Consider the following 22,102-nt stretch of genomic DNA (forward strand, 5'->3'; position numbering starts at 1 on the left):
AGCTAGTAGACTTGACTCGATCAGCCAAACCGTGGGTATTGTAGACACGGCGAGGCGTAGGTCTGGCAATGGGTTGATATAAAGAAAGCTTAGTCCAAGGACCGAGAGAAGATTTGTTAAGTGTAACCTCGCGCTAAGGCATTTCGTGCCTCAGGCTCTGAGTATTTGACATGAGGTATTGTCTTTGAAGTATGAATGACTCGGTAATAATGGTAGGGAAGAGATATTGAGATTGTATTTAATTTACTTAGAATGAATCTGTACTGCTATAAAACTTCCCCAAATCTTTACTAATTACAGGTCCCTTTCCGTACGCCAGCCATATTTAGCGAGAAACCCCTGAATTCTCAATCCAGATACCCTATCATTCTGCCTAGGCTTATGTATTACTCAATTCCCGACTTTTTCCTTTCAACTTCCGAGTTGAAAGTAGCCAATCGCAATCTGTTCATCAAAATCTACAACAACGGAATGAAAGGTTCTGCCATCTTCCCAGTTTTTTTCATAACTCGCCATGACCTTCCAGCAAGCAAACCAAGACATGTATGAAAGTCCACCAGGTCCATGTCAGGAATAGCTCATGCATTTTCTTGGGGTTCGATGCCTTATCTTTATGAAGGACCAAGCCATATTATATTGCACACGCTGAGATACTTTGCCATTCAGGAGTGATTGCGTGGGCCATTCGATGTCATGATTTCCTGCTCTGGCTAGGGGCGTAGGAATGGCTAGATTCTACTCGTGTGAGCATTGCCGCAGACGTGAAATCATCATTCTGTTCGTGAGAGGGTCGCATGACATCCATAGAGGTGCGCATCTCCTCGAATGATGGCCTTGTCTTATCAGTCGACGTCCGAGGAAGCGGCTGATCTGACGTCGACATATGGCGCGTATATTCTGTCCCATCACTGCCATATTGACTTCGGGCGTTGTGTGTTGTCGCAGTTGGGGCGATGGACGGTGGGTAAAATGGCCGTTGGTCTTCGCTGGGATGTTGGGTGTGTTTACTGAGCTTTGCGGTACGAGATGAAGCTGCAGAGGCGCCCTTTGATATTGCGCCAGGCCTGTTGCCACGATCAAGATGATCAAACTTTCCTTGCCGGACCTGTTCGCGGATGACATCTATGTCTCGCGGGAAGTAGACCTTTTGAATTACTTTGATGCAAAATCGAGGCATCAGAGATAAAACAACCGACAGAATTGTCACCGCCCAGAAAGCTGGCTGGCCAAAAGTCTGAGCACCGGCTTTGTAGAAGTACCCTGCGGAGGTAAAAGCAGAGTAGACCCCTGTCCAAAAGAATACCAATACAATACTTATTGCCACCAGAAGTCCCATGAGCCAATCCCATCTGTAGGTATTAATGAAAATATACAGATTAATAACCATGACTGCAGCTGGGCCGACAAAAACCCCGAACGTTTCATGGTCATCGATGTTAATGCCGGAGTCTATAGCAAAATTGCCATTTAGAAATAGAAGATATGCTACAAAGAAGCATATAGCTGATCCGTAAAGGCCATCAAGCATATATAACCTGAAATTTTGTTAGTTATTATTTTTTCCTTGATCGATATCACTTACCAAAATTTAGTCTGAGTCCACTCTCTCCGCTCAATACCACGACGATATAGTTGTGGCACAGCTAGGGAGACAGTATCGCTAACATCCTGGTCTAATACACCCATGAAGATGACAGGGACAGAGGTGAAAGCTAGATTGAAGAGGGTGATATAGGAAGAGTCGTAAAGGTACGTCATATCGAAGTCGCAAAAGATCTGGTACCAAAACAGCGTAAAAGTCCACACAATATTCTTATAGAAGAAGTTCGCAATAAACTCCCCTATCCTTCGATATGACCAGCGGCCATGAACGAGGATCAGTCTTTGCAAGAAACGGAATTGACCAATGGCGTAATCGGATGACATGACTGCTTGACGGCCTTCTTCTCCTGCAATACCGACGCCTACATCCGCTTTCTGGATCATTGCAACGTCGTTAGCTCCGTCTCCAATTGATAAGGTAATAACGTCCAGCCCAGATTTGACCATCGAGACGACAGCTGCTTTCTGCGCAGGACTCACCCGGCAGCAAAGGACTGATTTACACTGTTTACAAAGAAGCAGAAATCTTTGCCGCAGTTGTTCGCCTAGTACAAGTTTGAGGGAATCTCCGTCGATGACAATGGCGTGGGTTGGGGCAGGAGCCTCGTGATTTCTCTTTGCCGCTTCAAGTTCTTGGTCAGACCCAGTCATATCAAACGATGCTAGATGTTTGTTAAGCTCTATCTCAGCTGACTCGTCGTCGTCGAACCTCAAGATGATGAGTTCCATGTCGTTATTCAGGAGGTTGCACGAGTATCCGATATTGACCGCAGTCTCGACTTTGTCCCCAGTGAGGACCCAAAGCTTGATACCCGCGTCGGCAAGGAGTGCAATACTATCAGGCACACCTTCTTGTAGACGATCTTCGATTGCAGTGCCTCCCAGCAACGTTAATTCGGTTTCTATAGCATCCGCTATAGCTTCCATTTTGTCCTCCCGGTTTTGAATTGCCTGCGAGGCGATTTCGTATTCCTGGTTCCATCTCTCATACTCTGCTCTGCCAAGTTCTCTCTCGGCAATACAAAGGGTCCTCAACCCCTCCCTCGCGAAGACTTCCAAGTGCTCGGCAGTAGTCCTACGTAGCCCTGGTTGTTCCCCTTGCTTCAAACGAGAATATATCATACTGTCTGCGCCCTTGCAGAAAAGTACGATTCTTCGATCTGGCAATTCAATAATAGAACTCATTCGTTTTCGCGTAGAATTGAACTCTATGGTGTTCAGAATTTTGTATGATATTTCCTGTCCCTGCAAATTCAGTTGTATGGCGTCCAGTGATTTCTCCAGCACCGTGTACCCGACATCTCGAGCTGTGGCAACCAAGGCTGCTTCATCAGGTGACTGTGCTTTGAACTCGATATGGGGAGGGTCTCCAGGTGACTTTTCAGGGATAACAGTATGACAAAGGGCAAGAGCAAGCATAAAGTGCTGACAAGATTGTTGTCTCTCCTTAGTGGTTTCGCCAGCAAGATCGTCGACGAAGTCAGGAGCAATAAAAGTTAGCTCGTCATCGTAAAGGTATGAATTGTCGTATAGTTGGCGAAGTTTCACTAGCATCTGGTCGCGGGCGTGAGCAAGTTCTTGGCGTGCCCTTATTATTTCTTTGCTAACATCAATGCCTTGCCTCTTTCGCATTCCAGCCTGAGCTTCAGTATACGCTTCTCCGTACGCAACACCATTAATAGTAGCTTTCTTGAACTCCATCACGTTTTGAGTTAAAGTGCCGGTTTTATCGGAAAATATATACTCAATTTGACCTAGATCATCGGATATATTCCAGGACTTGGGAGTACAAGGATAATCAAGCTTCTCGTAATACATCTCTATGTCGCTATAGATAAAGAAAGCTTGAAGGGTCTTTATAATCTCCATGGAGATATATAACGCGATAGGTACCAGATTCTGGAAAAGAATGAGCGCCGCCCAGAAAGTGATAAACCCATCGGCGCCAGGTGAGTTGCCAATAGAGCCAAACTCGAAAGCCTGAATGCTGGTGTTTGACTTGCCAAAAGCCACGCCTTCAATGATGGCAGAAACCACACACATGGCGAATAAAACACCGAAGTTGTAGATCACGTTATAAGTGAGTTCTCGTGTAACGCGAGAGAGCTTGCTAGGCGTCAACCCAGAGTTCATCATGATTTTAGTATCAAAACCGGTAAAAATCACAACGCCGAGGACCCAGTCCGTATTTCGCAGGTTGCAGCCTCGAAGCAGCATGTTGTTGATAGAGATTGGCTCAATCATTGACTTGCCTACAGAATCTGGGATCTTGTCGTCGTACTGTGTCCAGCGCGCAGCAGCGCTGTACTCGTACAGGTTGGCTTGGGGCGGCTCACTTTCGATGATGAACTCTGTTCTTTCGCAGTCATGGGCATGCTTGATTTTCTGGCCACTACGGAGGGCATGTCTCACCTTCAAATTTGTTTCCCCATCGAGATTCTTGGTTTCAACATAACATGCACCATCGGGATCAGAAGTCGACAAAATTACCACATCTGCAGGCAATTGATCGTTGTCATAAATGCGAACAAAGTCACCCACCTGGATATTCTTCCAGTAGTCGCGCTGGAACCGAGCCTTACCGGCAGTTGGCAACTTCGGATTGATTAGACAACCAAAAGCTTTGCTGGAAGGGGGAGATTGCCCTTCTTTCGGCATTGCTATGGTTTCCTCGTGCGTAGGGACGCCTAGACCTTCCTGACGAGGTGAATGTGGCGAAACGGGGGCCATTTGAATATTGTCATGTTCAGGAGCGAATGAAGTTCGTATGCTCTGCGCCGAGAAAGCGGACTGCCTTCTGTTTCTCTGTTGGTTTTCGTATGTTCCCGGTACGTTGTCAAATGGATCGTCTATACCTCCTTGGCCCCTTTTCTTCCATAAATTTCGTATCGATGGCCAAAGACTTGCCATAAATCGACTGGTTGCCTTCTTGATTTTCCTCCATAATGAGATATGATTGGTGCCCACGTTAACATTGTTGCAATCAACTAGTCGATGAACTGGGGAGTTGTTCAAGCCTTGGTCGAGAACTGTTCTTCTGTAGTCTTCGATTGCGTCTTTGACGGCAGTGAGGACCACAATGACTATCAAGGGAACAGCATTCAAGCCAGGATTGGCTGAGCCAAAAATAGGGAATATCTAACATTTGGTTAGCTGAGCATAGAATAACTGGTTCTTTTCACTTACGGTTAAGATAATCAAGATGAAAAAGTATACATTCGCAATACTGTGGAATTGGAACCAAAGGTTCTTCGGCAAGAAGCTCAAAGGCGTATATTTTGCTGTCCTGATCTTGTTCGAGCCGTAAGATTTTTTAGGGTAACCATTATCATCCAATGCGTCTGGAGGTAAAGGGACGTTGAAGTGGACCTGTCGCCGTTCTTCTTCATCACTCTCCGCGATTGGGTCAGCGTTCTCGTTCGCGATTCCCTGAACATTGTTGATATTGGCGCCCAGAGAGACGGCTTCCCCTGAGTCTCTTTTCCTCTCACTTCTATGGGATCCTCGATGATGCAAGCGGTTCATGATAGACACCCGTCTCGAAGTCGCGCTTGTGCCTTTCAGATACTGGGTAGCCCATCGTAATCTTTTGGTCGGTGTCGGTGTTAGTGTCGGATTTAGGGTCGGCTCAGAAGCCAAAGCAGCACCTTCCTCATCGTGAGTAACAACCATTGCAGGTGCTCGAAAAGTGACGATGGACAATTCAGTTTAAAACTGTCGACAAAGGATGAGTCAGATTATCAATCAGCACGACATAATAAGCAGCGGATTCCCAAGGAATAGGAGCGCAGTTGGTGTAACGCGCAAGATAAGTATGTAGTGTTACAGAATTTTCTGGACGAGCTTGACTTAACTTCAGCAAATTCGAGAAAATATCTCTTGCCTGGGGGGTAGGTAGATGGGATGGCCCTGCCCGAACAGCCGAGCAATCAAAAGCCGCGTTGTCATCTCTTCCTATTTTACCAAGCAGGCTTTTGAAGTTGTTCTCAGATGGCTTCGTACCATGAGGAATGAATCCGGCGCTGGGATCGTTTCACCACTCTATAATACGAACCATCTTCTCTCTTATTCGCTGCACCGTATTTTACCGCGTAAGGGTGGGGCGTGGCTTAGTGAGCGCAGCGTAGCACCTGATGTAGTTAGTTATCCTGCCCTGCGGCCCTAAATGGCTAAACAACTCTAGGCTTCTCATTGGTCGTAGTTGGGGATCCATCACATGTTTGCGTGAGTTCTAATTGACTGAGACTTTTCTTTCGTCGCAACTATTTCCCCGCTAATAATCTTGTTATGTATTTTATTCACGCGATATCACTCCTCTAGACGTCTCTACCTTCTGAAAGCTCCTATAATTGCACCATGAATACACAAGCTATCACGATTCGGTAGAGCTTTAATATAAGAACTTTATTGACTAAGACAACTATGAAGAGGAAAGGTAAGAGTACAGAAGCAGGAAGTTGGGAATAACCTCAAGGGCACGGATCATTTCAGAACGTGACACAAGCTGTGGAAGTTGCTCTGAGCCATCACTATGACTCATAGGTAGTCATCTGAATCTCTGGAATTCAATCATGATTGGAGACTTCTAGCAGTTGCAGATGCAATAATTCATTCGGGATTTCCTTAACTTCTGCATATCTCTCATGGCTTTTCAGATCAATCCTTGATTTATTGCCGACATGCTGGAGATTCTAGTTTTGCCGAAAGTCGTTTCAAACGAGTATGTTCGGCCATTTCTATACTTATAAGTTGTTACATAGTGAGCCTAGGAACGCTTGCGATGGAACGATGAAGGTGTTATTGAACGTAATATGAGAATAAATTCCCCAGAAAGTGGTATTCGCACAACTACATTGTCTATCTGGCATGTTGAGAAAGTCTTACGAATTGACGAGAATATCGAAGTTGATGATGAGGCTCTGAAATATCATCCCACGTTGATCATCTTTAATGCCAAATCCAGCCAACCAAGTAATCATTCTATTCGCGATAAACAAAGTTTCTAATAATGGAACACAGGTGCAAGTTTCCGTAATCATGTGAGTCAGCCCAAGCCTTCGCCAAATTAGCAGGTTACCCTTTCACTGTGGCACAGCCCATGGATTTTCAATAGCGCGGTTAAGGTCCCCCACACCTCGTCTTTTCCTGGCATCACTTGTAGAACTTCACAACTTCCTCCAAAATCATTCCAAAGCTTCGATTTTTCTAGGCTGGGCAATATACAACTCAGAGTCAGGATAAGAAATTATGCGGTGGAGCTTCCTACTTTCTACCTATTGTGACCTTAAACCCTTTGTTTCTGAGAGAGATGCTGGGAGTTTACAGTTCAGAACCCCTCGTGGTGCTGTACCTGCATCTTTACGGCACAGTTGCCAGATGCAAGTGATCCAATCGCGATTTCCATGTGTTTACAAGCGCTCATGCAGCAAAGTATTGAAAGGTCTACTGCGCCTCGAACCTCAAGAGTCCAGACTCCAGACAATGAAAGATATATCACAGATCCACCGACTATGGTAAGTGCCATTTGTAGTATGAATTCAGGCATATTACCTCGGACTGGGCATCTCTCTTTTGTTTTCATCTTTGCTGTTTCTTTCTTCATCGGCGAATTAATGCCCACTCCTTCAAAGCCCCGCGACCAGATCGTCTGGCTTGCATGTTCTCGCGACGACAACACATACCATGCGTCCGCTGCGAAAGTCGAGCGAAGGCCCTGAAGTCGTTCAACCAGTTTACCCAGATAAATATGCTATCTGTGAAAAACTTGAAAATGCTAGAATTGGAAGGTGGACCCAGTCTCAGAAACAAGTCGATCCATACCGAGTGGAAACCAGACATTTCCCATCTCCGATGCCCAATTTGCCGTCGAACATCGTGCCGGATAGAGTGGAGAGAATAAGAACGAAAAGGAAAACTTTTGGCTTCATTACCACAGTCATACTAGTCATTATTGCGTTCCTGATTGGCGGAGGAATCGGCGGTGGTGTTGGCGGAGCAATGGTCGCGAAGGAGGTATCAAAAGATAGACCTGTGTAATTGCCCTTTCAACTCCACAGGCTCTTCCAGGTCAAGCTAACAAGTTCTACAGCACTTCCACCACAACAATCATGCCAACGGCAACGATCATATCTCCCCCCAGCACAACGACGATGATACAAGATGCCGCGTTGTGCCCCTTGGTACACAAAACTCTCTACAACTCGACAGTCCCAGGGAAGAAATTTCTCCAGGTCTGCGAAACCAATTATCTCCCCGCGGATGGACAAACGATAGACATCAAGAATCAGACCAAAAGTGGACTTCAGCCATGTCTCGACTTTTGCGCCCAGACAGATGGGTGCATCGCCGCTAGCTGGGTCATGTTTTCCGCGGCATCCCCACTTCAAAACTCTGTGTGCTTTTTGAAGAACAATTTTGGTGTGCAAACTTCAGCAGACGGCATAGGGCAGGTGGCAAGCGGATATCTACAACCATGATCATAGTGAGGAGGAAATTGTACAGACGGTGGGCATTTGCATTTTTGGCGTTTTTAGATTCGGGGCAAAACACTCGTTTATGAATGATGACAATGGATGACGGAGTACCGGAAAAGCTGGCACGCATTGATACCATGGGATATCTCGAGTTCTAATACGCCCTGAGATCTACTGCTTGTACCTGTTTCTCTTTGGGGTTAGACCTGGGTAGCGGTCTCAGCAAGAGCCTCCACGATACTAATTAATAATGCTACTGCCGATTTGCATCAAAGTCATATCCTTTTTGTTGCAGATTTCTAGCCATACTACCTTTTATTTTACCCCATTTTTTCTTTATCACGCGCGTAAAACAACTCTCGAATTTAACAAGCTCTTCTTCTCTTTGGTTTGTCTGAAAAGCCGCCTAATTTGGCTTCTGCTGTCAGCACTTTTGAAGTAATCTCCTTCCATGTCCATTTATGTAGTAAGTTCACATGGACCCCTGCTAATACGTCTCTTACCACTAGACATCTAGTCAAAAGATCCGTCACCCATAGGGTCAGCCCCAAACAGCGTTGGCCCCAAATATGTGATTGACGTATCAGTTCACATTCAAGTAAATGCCCGCATGAAATGTACCACATCACATCGAATTGAAATCAAATTCACCAATCCCCTCCTCCATATTTTAACCACGTGGTAGTTGAAAGTTGTATAACCGAGATTCTGTCAAACAGTTCAGCGTTTATGCTCGCCCAGTCTCACTCTCACTCACTCCTATCTATACTTCGGAGTGACAAGTTCCCTAATCTGTTGACCTTGAAGTGCGCGAGCGCTTTCGAGATCCGAAAGCAATCTATGGACAATTTGGAATGCACAAATCAGATTCATAGATACTTGCAACGGTGATTGAATCCTACGACCCATTCTCGATCATCATTGCGTGGGCACCCACGTGATAGGGGTTCCCTATCTCCCTTAAGTACTACATACCTTGTGCTATGAAAAGAAAATATACAAACTGCGGGAAAAGGAAAAAGGAAAAGGCTAAATAAAAATCCATGTACTGAAATAGCAAAACTCACAGGTCACCTATTAGAGGGGACCTGTTACTAAACCCCCGGACGGGTTTTATCGAGAAGGAAACTCATGCTCAAGCCAAAGCCAATAAAGGGTAGCGGCAGTGGAAACCCGGATCCATGGGTTTTGAAGTTTGTTGGAGAACTTTTGCTTATTTGGCTATATATATTCACCTAATATTTCGGGGACTTGTCGGTCTGAAAGCCTCGGATCTGCCGAGTTTTGCAGAGGTAGGTACCTAGGTAGCAACATTTGCGGATGTGAATTACAGCATATATAAGAGCCAAGCCTAGCTAGTTGGACACTCGAGTCTATCTCTCCTGCGACGCTTGAACTTGCTTCTATTTGCTACCTATCCTTCATAGAGAAACCTTCAACGGGTTTTCAATGAGCTATGAAGTATACGTACTAGCTGCTATACTCATTCCAGTAACCAATCTTAGGTAGTAGTTGAGATACAATGCAGTGCTTGCTATGACTACCGGGCAAGTATCCACACTAGCTGCGAAGGCAATGAATGAGCTTTACAGAGCAATCTCATTGCCCAAGCCACATAGAATATTATAAAATGATTCGAGGAAAGTATGAACTTGTCTTCATCGCACCAGTCCAAGGGCTCAAGCGAGTTCGGTACATTGTAATTTCGATTGACATAAAATCCCAAGTTGTACGCAACATGGCTTGTACTTTGTACTTCCATGCATTGACGTACGTCACCATGACTGCTATATAACCAATGAATGAGATCCGCTTTAAGTTCTGGTCTCAGAAATGAAGTGAAAAGGAGGCAGAACCAGCCCCGCGTAGGTAGGCGAAAACATGTGTTCCGGTTCATTCATGGGTAAACTACTATGATTCATAAATAAACTAGTTCACTTGTAAATGAACGTGAACCTTAGCGTAGATTCATAAATGAACCAGAACACATAAATGAACCAGAACACATGCAACCCCGCCCTCGCTAGACATCGCAAAGGATCAACCCATACCGTAATCATAATGTCACAAAGCCACTTTATAAAATAGGAAACCTTCCTCTACCAACCTGTTATGAGAAATGTGCTCTTCTCGCGAGACGAGAGCTGGGATTTTTGACTGGAAGTCATCAAGTTTGCTAGGACGGTAAATTAGGATCTCCTCAAAACAGTGTAGGTATTCTTAATATACACTATATTTATATGCCCAAAGGGAAAAAAGAGTCGCATACACGTAACGAGCCAGCGCTGAGTTTTGATCCCGATGCAGAGCAATAATTCTGATAACAATAACGAAAAGAAGGCTGTATCCAAGCCAAGTTACAGGAGCCAAAACCCAACAACGCCTGGTATTCGCAAAGAATGAAAGATAAACGTGAAGAGAGCATCAAGCCCTAGAATGAATAAATTGGAAACAAGAAAGTTCACTGTGCGGAAATTTCACAAGCCCTCACCACCTCAACCAAAGAACGCAAAAATGCATCAAGACACTCCGCTCCAACCGGAGACTCGCGCATCGTTTGCACAAGGCCGCGGATACACAGCATCAGCCCCTTTTCCAACCTCGTAAGTGGGGACGCAGAGACTTGACCATCTCCGAGCCTGTCATGAGTGGCAAGCTGGCCGAGAGAAATTCCTAGTATGCTAGCTGCCTTGATTGATGACCTGTCGTTGAACGGCTGGAGATCAGTGATAAATATGTATGCTAGGATGTATGCGTAGAGAGCTGAGGTGCTGCGTGTGCTATTTGGAAATATGCGGCGGAGGGCTTGGAGTGCTGCTAGGTTTGGAGGCTCGTTTTGATAGGGTTGGTAGGTTACACGAGAATTGTCCGTCTGAGGGGTCTGCGAGTACGTTGACCATGAATCGCTCGTATCAGTTGTGCATGTACTAAATGTAACTCGTCGTTTGTGTTGAGTGTTGGGTCGAAAAGACGGCGTATTATGATTGAGAAGCGGCAAAGATTGGGGAGGACTTTTTGACAGATGTCCATCTGATCGGCCGAGAAGTGTTCGGACGCGGACAATGCAGGGTGTGTCGTGCATTAGCTTTGTGACTGGGAAATAGGCAATTGAGTCTTCGAGAGCTTCGATAACATCGAGTGTAGAATTCGTGAACGTCAATGAGGGGGTTGGTGGATAACCAAATAGTTCTAGATCTGGAAAGAGGGGAAATACTTCGGGATGGAAATCGGTGAAAGAGACGTGTTGATGTTGACCTGGCGAGGCAGGTGGACTGAAAAGTTCGATACTAGATTGCCTTTTGGGTTCAGGTGAGGTCCAGAATTCTGGCGTAGTTGGAGACTCATCCTCAATCCAGCTTTCATTGCTAAGGTTCGGCGTAACCGGCCAGGCATGTGTACCCCTCAAAGACGACGACCTTGGAGGAATGCTGATCGAAAGACTAAATGGACGTCTAGTATTCACTTCAATAACACGGCCCTTCGAAGGAGCCAACGAAGTTGCTTGAGCCTGGTGATGTTAGAAAGAGTTAAACCTAGTGGAGACTAGAAGACTCACGAAAACATCGTCCTCATTATACTCATCATCTTCATCGTCGTCATCGGAAGTGCTGGCGTCACTTAGCCATGACTCCACTTTCCTCGTTTCCGGCATGCTTCTGGACAGAACAAGAGGACGAGAACTAGGACAAGGCCCGGCAAAATTGCCATTAGAGTGTCCAGAAGGGCTTCTGAACCAAAAAGCATCATTGGGAACCGGCGATTCACCCATGCATTGGAATGATAACCCCGAGTCTCGACAGAGGTCTGTTTGAATTGAAGCCCATGAGTTCGTATATTTTCTGTGGTCAGTCATCTGGCCTGCATTTGACGCCCTCTGCATGATATTAGTTCGGGGTCTCCTTGGAAGTAGGGAGATAAATTTACCATAGTCTCATAGTTTCCGTCAATCTCGGTATTGACACTACTGCCGTCCATCGTGTCGCCACAGGAGCTGGGTGGAGAGATAGGAAAGTTGCTTAGTTGCGGTGACCCGGGTTTGTGGTAGACAGGAGTATCTCTGTATTGAATTCGGATTGGTAAGGGCAGTCGAGTATACTTGCCCTCCTGCCTTGCTGAGTATCTATCCTCAGGAAATCCTCCGGGGTTTTTTTTAAAGTTGCGGGAACCAACTGTTGATCTATTGAACGGCAACGAGCTTTCCACATCTGCTAGCGACCGAGGTGTCAGCTGAAGGGTTAAAGGACCCTTTATGCCAGAGACAAATCTTCTGGTGGAAACGGGCTCTTGTGCTTTCACTGAGGTGCGCATTCTGTTCTTTATGTGACATATATAAGGAGAAAAGGGCGGGACTTGCATGCATCGTCAACGTGCAGAAGATGCAAAGGAGTTCAAAGACTGGGTCAAGTGAAAAGAGTAATACTTCTGCAAGGTGTAGGCAAGCTGAATGTCCCTAAGGGACATCAATTCATGTGAAGGCTGCATGTGGTTTGTTCCTACCCCCTTGGCTCGATGGTTTTAATCATACAGGAGGCAATTTGTCTATCTGAGGAGCGCCGACAACTTTGTCGAGGAGAAAGAAAGTGGTGGCGGTGAGATCAAAAATTAATTGACAGATATATGCGTGTCTTGCAGCTGAGGAGAGATTTATGATATATCAGAAGTGTCCGACAAGATCCTGCAAGGGATCTGTTCCCCGCGGGCTGCGGAGGCTGCTCTGGGGAAATGGTGAGTTACTGCTCATCTGGTAAGATACACTAACATGGGCGGACAGAGAAAGAAAGGACTATGGAAATGTAGAATATAGGTGTATATATGTACACGTGTACCCAGATGTAGAGGCAAGAAGGACGAGGCGAGTGAAGGAAGCAAAAAGGAGGGGTGAGAAGTTTGCCGACAGAGCAAACAGGGCCGCGGCCGCATCCTGTTCCAGAATCGTACAAGTAAATATATTTTTCTGTCACCACCAAGAATCTGAAACGGATACCACACCACCCACCACCACCATAGCAGTAAATCCCCTGCGTATTCCTTGTCTTACAAATCGCATTCAACCAATGTATGCATTGTAAGTTCGAAGACCTAGACCTGATCTTCATTTGACAAGTCGCATTCTCCCGCTGCGTACTGTACTCTCTCCAGGACGGCAGAGAATTTCGCTCGAGACCACTACTACAAGACTCAGGCTGGCTATACAGCAAAAACAGACATGTTATCCGAAGGCCTCATCACGTCAATTCGTGCCCAGCCGAAGTCTGCCAACACGGCGATTGCGAAAGATGTCGGCATATATCTACACGAACTACACCCAACGCACACGATCAAATCCTCATTCAAGAAGAGCTCCACACCAGTAAACTCGCTGGTTGCAAGCTCAACCCACATATTCGCTGCACAGGCTGACAAAGCGGTTGTCCATGTCTATTCGAGGGAGCGGGGAAATCAAGAGGCTTTGATATCCTTTCCAGAGAGAATACACAGCCTGGCGCTGGTGGGGGATGGCATCTTGGTGTTAGGAACCGCTGAAGGGAGGATTATATTATGGGAGGTGAGCATCATTGCTCCTATACAAGAAAGAAGCCCACTGACTCCATTTAGGTCTGTACCGGCCGGCAAGTGTCAACTCCCGCTGCCCATCTGCAAACTGTCTCCTGCCTAGCTGCAACCCAATTACATTTGGTTACAGGGTCCGAAGACTCGAATATACATGTTTGGTCGATCCCACGCCTTCTCTCTCTAAGCTCAAGCGAAACGCAACAACCCCTTCGAAGCTTATCCAATCACCGAGCGGCCATAACATCTCTTGCTATTGGCCACAGTTCAAGCTCAACAAACATCTGCGTTTCAGCGAGCAAGGATAACACAATACTCGTCTGGAACTACCACACTGGGGACTTGCTTCGAACATTTTTACTCCCGTCAACACCATTTTGTCTAGCTCTCGATCCGTGCGATAGGGCTGTGTATGCTGGTTTTGAAGACGGCTCACTGCAAGGCATCGAGTTCAGCCACCCAAACTCAATTATAAACCCTCTGTACGACACCACCTTGCAAACGACACCAGTACAGATTACAACCCCCCCTTGGATATCGCCATCCGAGCCAGGTGCAGCATTATGCGTTGGTCTTAGTTATGATGGAACATACCTTTTCTCGGGACATGCGACTGGCAAGATTGCCCAGTGGGACACTGGTCGGCGTGCCTTCTCATCAGAGCTTACGGATTTAAATGCTCCTGTTACCAATCTTCTCATGTCATCGCCGTTCCCTCAAAAGAGACTGACTCGGGCAAGTACAGTGGTCAAGCCTAAGCTCGGTGAGGGTCAGTATGTTTTTACTGCTCAATTGTCCAAGACCACGGCTAGCAACAGCAAATTTAGTCGCGCTGTCGAGACCCAAGGGCTGCCCGCAGACTTGCTCGAAGATGCCATAGCCAGATTCGCCCAGCCTGCCAGTACATCTACACATGCCACATCTTCAAGCGGAGATGAAAAGCTTCGCCAAGAGAACGCAGAGCTTTGGAAAGTCGTGAATGAACAGAGAGCCCTCCAGAAGAAGACTTTTGAGAAATATACAAAGCTCAAATCTGGTGGGTCCTGAGAAATTGTGGGCATTGTTTCAGGCCGTGCTTCATCTGGCGTCCGTGCCTTTAACGCATTCAGCCTCTAACATGTCGAACCCACCAGCCGAGTCCAGACAGTGCCATGTGGCAGTCACCATTGTTCGTTTACCTGCCAAGGCTAATATCTGACTTCCACATACGAGCAACTCGAGAGATAAGCCCATTTTGCGTCTTCGAGTATCGCAATTAATTTAAAGTACTTTATTCATGTCAAGCGAACACTTGCTTTGGTGTCCAGCATTCTGCTCTGCATAAGGTGGGTCCCTCGGGGATTTGTCTATGCGATTGCGTGGCAAGAGCGATTTGCAAACCAAACGCGTCTCACTGAGTCCGCGAGCCTTAGCAAGATTTACGGCAACACATAATGAGAAACCCTCAGCCCGGGACTACCGCTATCCTCGCGGTCAGAGTTTCAGTACAGTCATACTGGAATATTACATAGCATATCCCACATTATGTAGCAATACATGGACGAGATCCGTCTTGAAATCATGAAATAAGGTGCTCCAACTTAGCATTGGCAACATTGACATGCGTGCTCAGGATGTTGTTAAAATACTTGCTGCCCTGGCGGTAGCAGTGTCTGCATCTCCAATATCAACAACGCGCCATGTGGTACACGAAAGTCGATCGGCCCCTCCATCAGATTGGTCCAAGCAAGGTCGCCTACATGCAACATCTGCCATTCCCGTGAGGATAGGACTTGTTCAACGGAATTTGCATCGTGTGGACGAGTTCATCGACCAGGTCTCGCATCCATTCTCCAATCATTATGGCAAACATTGGTCAGCAGCACAGGTCGCAGAGACATTTTCGCCCAGCCCGGAGACTGTCTTTGCGGTCAAATCTTGGTTGCATGGCTTTGGGATTGAGCCTAGCCGGATAAAAACCCCAAAATCCAGGAATTGGATGGAATTTAATGCTACAGTGGGGGAGGCTGAAAGCCTTTTAAAAGCTGAATACCACATGTACAATCATCATGCTGGTCACAAACATGTTGCTTGCGAGGAATATAGCATCCCTGCCCACCTCGTGGATCACGTCGATATCATAACGCCAACTGTTCACTTTGACAAGAAGATTGGTGCTCCTCGGCGGGCACAAACCCACGAGCGACTGCCTGAACCATTGTACGAACTTAACAGGCGAGATGTCCAAACCTCTTCTGGCATACTTGGATTTGCAAGTGATGCGTCAAATCCAAAGCAGGGCGATGAGGTGAAAAATGCTCTGATGACGCTAGATAATTGCGACACAATGATTACTCCCCCTTGTCTACAGGCGCTTTACAATGCTCCATCTGGAAAGACAGCGGGTAAGAATAACACTTTGGGAATCGTGGAATTTACTCCACAAGCATTCCTACAGTCTGACATGGACATGTGGTTCAAGGAATTTGCACCTGATGTCAAACAGAAAACGCCAAATACGAATCTAATCGACGGAGCCATTGTCCAAAATACAAGCGAGAGCTTCAGCGTCAATGGCGAATCGTCCCTTGATCTCCAATGCGCCATGGCACTCATCGCGCCGCAACAAGTAACCTTGTACCAAGTCGGTGATACTGTTGAATCAGGGAGCTTCAACAACTTCCTTGATGCTATTGATGGAAGCTACTGCACGTTCGAGGGTGGCGGCTCCACGGATTCAAATGTAGATGGGCAATATCCTGATCCACAGCCTGGAGGCTTCCGAGGACCTCTTAATTGTGGTGGCTCTACTTCAACGAAAGTTATCTCAATTAGCTACTCTTCCAACGAAGCCGACTTGACATCAAAATATGTTCAACGACAGTGCATGGAATATATGAAGCTTGGACTGCAAGGTGTTTCTATTCTCTACTCGTCTGGCGATTCCGGGGTAGCTGGAAATGGCGGAACTTGCATCGATCCTCAAACTGGAGCTTATAACAACGGGTCCACTGGAAAGTTCAATCCCTCGTTTCCGGGAACGTGCCCATATATCACGTCTGTTGGCGCTACTCAAGTCCTGAACGGGTCCTCAGTCCGCGCACCAGAAAGTGCCTGCGAAAAGGTCATCTTCTCCGGTGGTGGCTTCAGTAATGTTTTCCCGATGGCTTCATATCAGAAAAACACCATGTCGTCATTCTTTGCTCAGAACAAAATCCCCTACGGCGCAGAACGATTCAACAATTCTCAAACTGTCCGGGGATATCCTGACGTGTCTGCAAACGGTGCTAATTACGTCGTCGCTGTTGATGGGAAATTCTCTCTTACTTTCGGCACCAGCGCCAGCTCGCCGACCTTCGCATCTTTGGTGAACATGATCAACGAAGAAAGATTGGCTGTGGGGAAAGGACCAGTGGGATTCTTGAATCCGACGCTATATGCAAACCCCCAGGTTTTGAACGATATTACTACTGGAGGAAATCGTGGTTGTGGGACGCCGGGCTTCAATTCGACGAAGGGGTGGGATCCGGTAACGGGTCTGGGAACGCCTAATTACCCCAAGATGTTGAAGTTGTTTATGAGCTTGCCTTAATGGCTTTGAATGCTTTGTTTCGAGAACCTCCTTACCTATAGATTAATCAATCAATCATGCAACCTAGAATTTACTTGCCCATGCTCCCCTCCACATGCATTCTATTTCCATTTCCACATCACGCCTCCAAACATTTCACAAGAACAACACTCATCCCCTTACACGCCCCCACAACCTCCTTATCTAACCCCCTCGCTCTCTCCCTAAACCCCTCATACTCATCCTCGCTTTCCCACCCCGTGATAACCACCCTCTCCGGCTCGCCCTCATCTTCATCACACCTCTTTCCCTCAAACATATCATACGTCCTCTCCTTCCCCTTCATCGCCATCTCCTGTTCCACCGCCCGTCTATACCTCCTCACAACCCGCTCTCCATCCTTCCCAGGCACCCGCAAAATCCCTAACACTGTCGCATCTGGCACCTCCCCCTCACCCATCTCCACATGCACACCGCACCGAAACTCCAACGCATCCTCCTGCGGCCCCAAAATCTCGTCCTTCATCGGCGAGCTGAGGAAATCTCGGTGTGCGGTGACTGAGGGCCAGGACCCGAGGATGTAGACTTCGCCGGAGGGGGAAGTGGGCGTGTAGAAGCGGGAGTGCGTGGGGTGGACGCGTGAGGCGAGGAGGGCGCGGACTTGTTGGAGGGAGGTGAGGATTGCGGGGTCTGTGGGGGAGGGTGGGGGGTTTGGTTTGGAGGAGGGTGAGTTCTAGGATAGGCATTTTGTTTGAGGTCGTGGAGTGAACCGTGAACTAGGGATGTGAAAACTGATTATAAAGGATGTGCTTGGAGGACTAGTGGTTGTGTGAGGAGGTTGAGATTTATGCTCAGGTAAGTGATGATGTTGTAGGTAGTGCTTATCCCGGGTGTGGTGAGCAACTTGCAAGCTTCACGTGACTGACCCCCTCTGATAGGAATACTTGAACGGATTTTTGAGAGAGAGTCAAAAGGGAACCAAAAAAATTATTCTATTACCAGCTACCTACGCATCTTCACTATGCTAGTGAGCTTTCACTTCTTCCAATCCGGGGATAAACAGCCAGTAAATGGCACGTGATATATTCATTTCGCTTACATAAAGCTTGCTCTTCTCTCTTTCAAAGCTCAAAGGTGGTAGCTCTCTATTTTAGACAAGAATAGTTGCACAGCGATAATTGATATACACTCATTGCAATGCCCCTGACGACTATGGAACTTAAATCTGTACCGCTTCCTCCACGTCTTGCAGTTAAGATGTGTCTTTGGGACAAGGACTGGGTGGAAGCAGATCAAAACCAACAATAAGTCCTTCGAGATAGTTGCATCTACGGCGAGTCGGATGCTTTGGTTGCCCGCTTTGCAGGAATGAGAACTATAACTGTGAAAGAATTTCACGAGAAACTTTATAGAATCGACCTCCAAAAAGTGTTTCCAGGTAACATTGTTCCACATTTGAACCATTGTAAATATGCTCCATGAAGTGGATCAAGTGGCTATTCTCGTCTCCCCCGTATCTACTCGCGCTTCCGCATCCACCTCCATGGTCTCGGAGGCCATACTGCCAAACTTTACTAGGTTTACCCTGGATAGCAAATTCAATTTCAACGTCAATGCTATGCTTGCGCAGACGAGACCTCTAAGTTCTCATAAAGGGCAAATCCTTTATATACCCTGGCGTAATACAACATCACTGCTCCGCCTGCCTTTGAAATTCAGACAGTGTCCATTTTACACCCTCAACGATGGAATCCGGCTCCGTCAAATGCACATTGTGTCCACTATTTGGCACTTCGATAAAGCGAGACTTCGTCGAAAGCAGCAAAAAGTCAGATTGCAGCGCCCGATCCTTCACATCCCACGTACTCAGCAGGTCTCGAAACCAAATCTCCTGGGCATCATCACAGTTGCCTCGAGCCAGGCCAGCATTCAAGAGCTTTTCGAGATGCACCCTATTGTCACCTTTGATGACGCAGACAGGGTGATCGCCGAGAATGGGGGTCTCTCTGTGTAGTTGAGCCTTGGCTTTCAAGATGGGGTGGCTTTTGGGGTACTCGGTGATTTCCAGATCGGCTTGTCGCCGGTGTTGTTCTGTGCCCTCGATGTCTTTATAGATGCGCCATTCGTCGCCAGTGAGCTTGTGCGCCTGCGATATCCCCGTCGCATCATCGTAGTCGATGCCGGTCATCAGGTCTGACAGACCAATCGGCCGCCAGTCCAAGACCTCAAGCGTGCGTTCCTGATTTGCGTCGACGAATACCATTCCAACTACGTCTCGAGGACGCAAGGCCAGAAACTCCCTGCTGAGAACACCACCCCATGAATGAGCGACGGTGATATAGGGTGGCAGTATATTTGCGGCTCTGAGAAGCAGATCAAGCTCTTTGGCAATCGTTGTTGCTGTTGGTTTCTCAGGCGAACACTCACTTTCTCCATATCCAGATCGTTCGTATTGTAGGACTCGAGTAAAAGGCAATAGTCCGCGGTGAACTGCGGCCCAGCCTGCCGTGCTACTTGTCAAGCCTGGTATGATGATTACCAGAGGCTGGCCGGCTTTCCGATCTGGACCACGTACGCTCAACCATAACTTGTGACTGCCAATACTGACTGGTCCTGATTTTTGACCGACATTCCAATCATTGAGAGGATTTGCAGCCATAATGGAAAATGTTGAGGAAAGGTTGGTGAGGCCAAGAATGTATTGCCGACTACGGAGTAGGCGACGTAATCAGGTGACAAGAAGTAAGTTTATGAGGCAGTGAAACGAAGAAATCCCTAACAATTGCACATCTTTCACACAACAGAGAGGAGATTGAAATAATCACTATACCATTACTCATTTGGGGTATCTAATCCAACTCCATTTCATCTCCAAAGCAATAAGAGTCTACCTGTACACATTCTTGTACCGCTTCTGAAACAGTTTCAGGTTCAACTTCTTCAAGTGATACAGCATTCGGTGACCAATCCATATCATCTAGAAGCCTTTCACTTATCTCCTGTAACGCACTCTGTAACTTGCTTCTAGCAGCCTGCGGATCTACTGCATTCAAACTATTCCACTCGCCCAACTCAATCTGCAAATAATACAATTTGTTCTGCCTCGTGACATCCGAGAACATCGCCATCAAATTCTGAGCTTGCAGTGCCATTCGCTTGATCTCGATATTATCGCTCAAGTGACGGTGGACTGCGGAGTTGCGTATCCGTACTGCATTTAATAAACCCTTCTCGAGAGATGTGTTTGGGACGTCCGTGATTGCGTTCGGAGGCAGAATTTCGGGTAACATCTTCTTCCATGTTGAAAGTTCTACTGCTTCGGGGCAAGTCCAGTTGTACTCGAACAGCTTATTTGGCACCCATCTTGACGCAAAGTCATAGCACCCCTCCTCTAATATTCGTTGAATCATTGCGAGAATATAATGCTGTACTTCGTATGGGAGGCCAAAGTCGGGTGGTTTCGAAACAGGAGGGGAGGTGTAATTCGTTTGTGGTCTGGGCTTGGCGACGGTCTGTTCATGTTGTTGTTAGCACGTTTAGTCACACAAATCTTCTTCACGCACCCGTGTCCATATCTCAGGCCCATCTGATTGCTGCCGTCCTGGTCTATAGTTCTTGGGCGCCCAGCGACTCGTCGCCAAGCCGTATTTCTGAGGATGTAGCAGATCAATGGTTGAAGAATCTGACGCCTGAACGGTCCGCGATTGATTTCCATGACTACTTTTGAGTGCCGCAGTATGTCCATCATGGTGTATGGGTTGCCAGCTGTAGTCTACCGGAGCATGTGTGGGGTGTCCTTTAGCGTAGACTTGGTTGGCTCCATTCTGATGCACTGAAGTCTGCCGCTGTGGGATTATACCAGATGCGTGCCCGAGTGAAGGATCATCGTTGCCTCTCGGAGCCATGCATTGATTGCAAACTGTGCGCCTAGCAAAGTTGGAGTAGCCACAGATGCAGTGCCAATTTCCCGGTTTGGGGCCATAATGTTCTCCTTGCTTGGGAGCCCAGATACTCGCAGACAACCCCTCGCCAAGCATGTTGCGACCCAAGTACTTGTACAGTATCCGTAGGAGAGTATGGGACAGAAGGGAAAGGGAAAGATTGTTATGAGAAAGTGGTTGACAAAGACATGTCCCTAGTTGATGTGTGTGGTGTTGCCTGTCTTGTCTTCCTGAGCGGCAAGGAATAATTTTAGTGTAAGACTGCGAAAAGGGAAGGGAGTTAATAATGGTATGAGATAATTTCAGCGATGACGAGTGAATAACGTGGATCTTGGGGCGGGAAGTGAGTTGGTTGTTCTTATATTGACACTGGCGCGTACGTCGGAAGACTCGACGCGGATGTCACCCTGCATGTTTCACGGGCTAACACGTGACCATAAATCTAGTTACCTTGGAGCTTTTACCATACAATGCATTCCGATTTCTTGCTACTTTCTTTTGACTTTAATTATTTCTTTTATATTAGTCTCTTCTCCGCCTCCAGCCTCACAATAAAGACAAAACCGCTTTTTATATTGATAATTACAATAATTGTTTACAGTCAATCCCCGACAAACTCTAATGCTGTACATAATATACCGTATCATATATATATAATTTGATATGACTCTATTTATAGGTCTTATAGGTCTTATAAAAGCTAAAGCAACCCAAGCGGATGGGCTGGATGATACTCAGCCCTCCCGTGAAACCAATTCTAAGGTCTATAAATATATATATCGATTTTCAAAAACCAAACTGAGTCACATATAAGTCGGCATACCTCGAGTTGATTAGAAAAGTACAGCTATATCATATAGTAGAAACATACATCTTTACGAACTTTTTCGTCCTACGGCAGGAAAGCTATGTGTTGGGAGGGGGGAATAAGCCTATTCCCAATGAGTTTCAATAACTCACTAATGCGCCATATTTTTAGGCGATTA

At 46.7% G+C, this 22,102-nt stretch overlaps 5 protein-coding genes across 5 annotated transcripts; 3 read left to right on the forward strand and 2 right to left on the reverse strand.

Annotated features, from left to right (window-relative positions):
* Nucleotides 1-691: 691 nt before the first annotated feature.
* DNF1_1 (Phospholipid-transporting ATPase) lies at nt 692-5,274 on the reverse strand (the record flags this gene model as incomplete). Its single annotated transcript, XM_031153478.1, has 3 exons — nt 692-1,535; nt 1,583-4,740; nt 4,789-5,274. 3 exons carry the CDS (start codon nt 5,272-5,274, stop codon nt 692-694), a joined length of 4,488 nt encoding a protein of 1,495 aa, XP_031001973.1.
* Nucleotides 5,275-7,284: 2,010 nt separating this feature from the next.
* Nucleotides 7,285-8,078, forward strand: LHYA1_G008559 (uncharacterized protein; the record flags this gene model as incomplete). The annotated part of the gene is made up of 2 exons (XM_031153479.1): nt 7,285-7,634; nt 7,691-8,078. The coding sequence occupies 2 exons, from the start codon at nt 7,285-7,287 to the stop codon at nt 8,076-8,078; spliced, it is 738 nt and encodes a 245-aa protein (XP_031001979.1).
* Nucleotides 8,079-13,281: 5,203 nt separating this feature from the next.
* Nucleotides 13,282-14,672, forward strand: crb3 (Pre-rRNA-processing protein; the record flags this gene model as incomplete). The annotated part of the gene is made up of 2 exons (XM_031153480.1): nt 13,282-13,620; nt 13,671-14,672. The coding sequence occupies 2 exons, from the start codon at nt 13,282-13,284 to the stop codon at nt 14,670-14,672; spliced, it is 1,341 nt and encodes a 446-aa protein (XP_031001978.1).
* A 553-nt stretch (nt 14,673-15,225) lies between these two features.
* Nucleotides 15,226-17,196, forward strand: aorO_0 (Aorsin; the record flags this gene model as incomplete). The annotated part of the gene is made up of 1 exon (XM_031153481.1): nt 15,226-17,196. The coding sequence occupies one exon, from the start codon at nt 15,226-15,228 to the stop codon at nt 17,194-17,196; it is 1,971 nt and encodes a 656-aa protein (XP_031001977.1).
* Nucleotides 17,197-18,865: 1,669 nt separating this feature from the next.
* On the reverse strand, nt 18,866-21,212 carry yqjL (Uncharacterized protein; the record flags this gene model as incomplete). The annotated part of the gene is made up of 3 exons (XM_031153482.1): nt 18,866-19,883; nt 20,140-20,687; nt 20,739-21,212. 3 exons carry the CDS (start codon nt 21,210-21,212, stop codon nt 18,866-18,868), a joined length of 2,040 nt encoding a protein of 679 aa, XP_031001976.1.
* Nucleotides 21,213-22,102: the final 890 nt, after the last annotated feature.

This window comes from Lachnellula hyalina (genome assembly GCF_007821495.1).
Source record: "Lachnellula hyalina strain CBS 185.66 chromosome Unknown contig00197, whole genome shotgun sequence".
Taxonomy (NCBI): domain Eukaryota; kingdom Fungi; phylum Ascomycota; class Leotiomycetes; order Helotiales; family Lachnaceae; genus Lachnellula; species Lachnellula hyalina.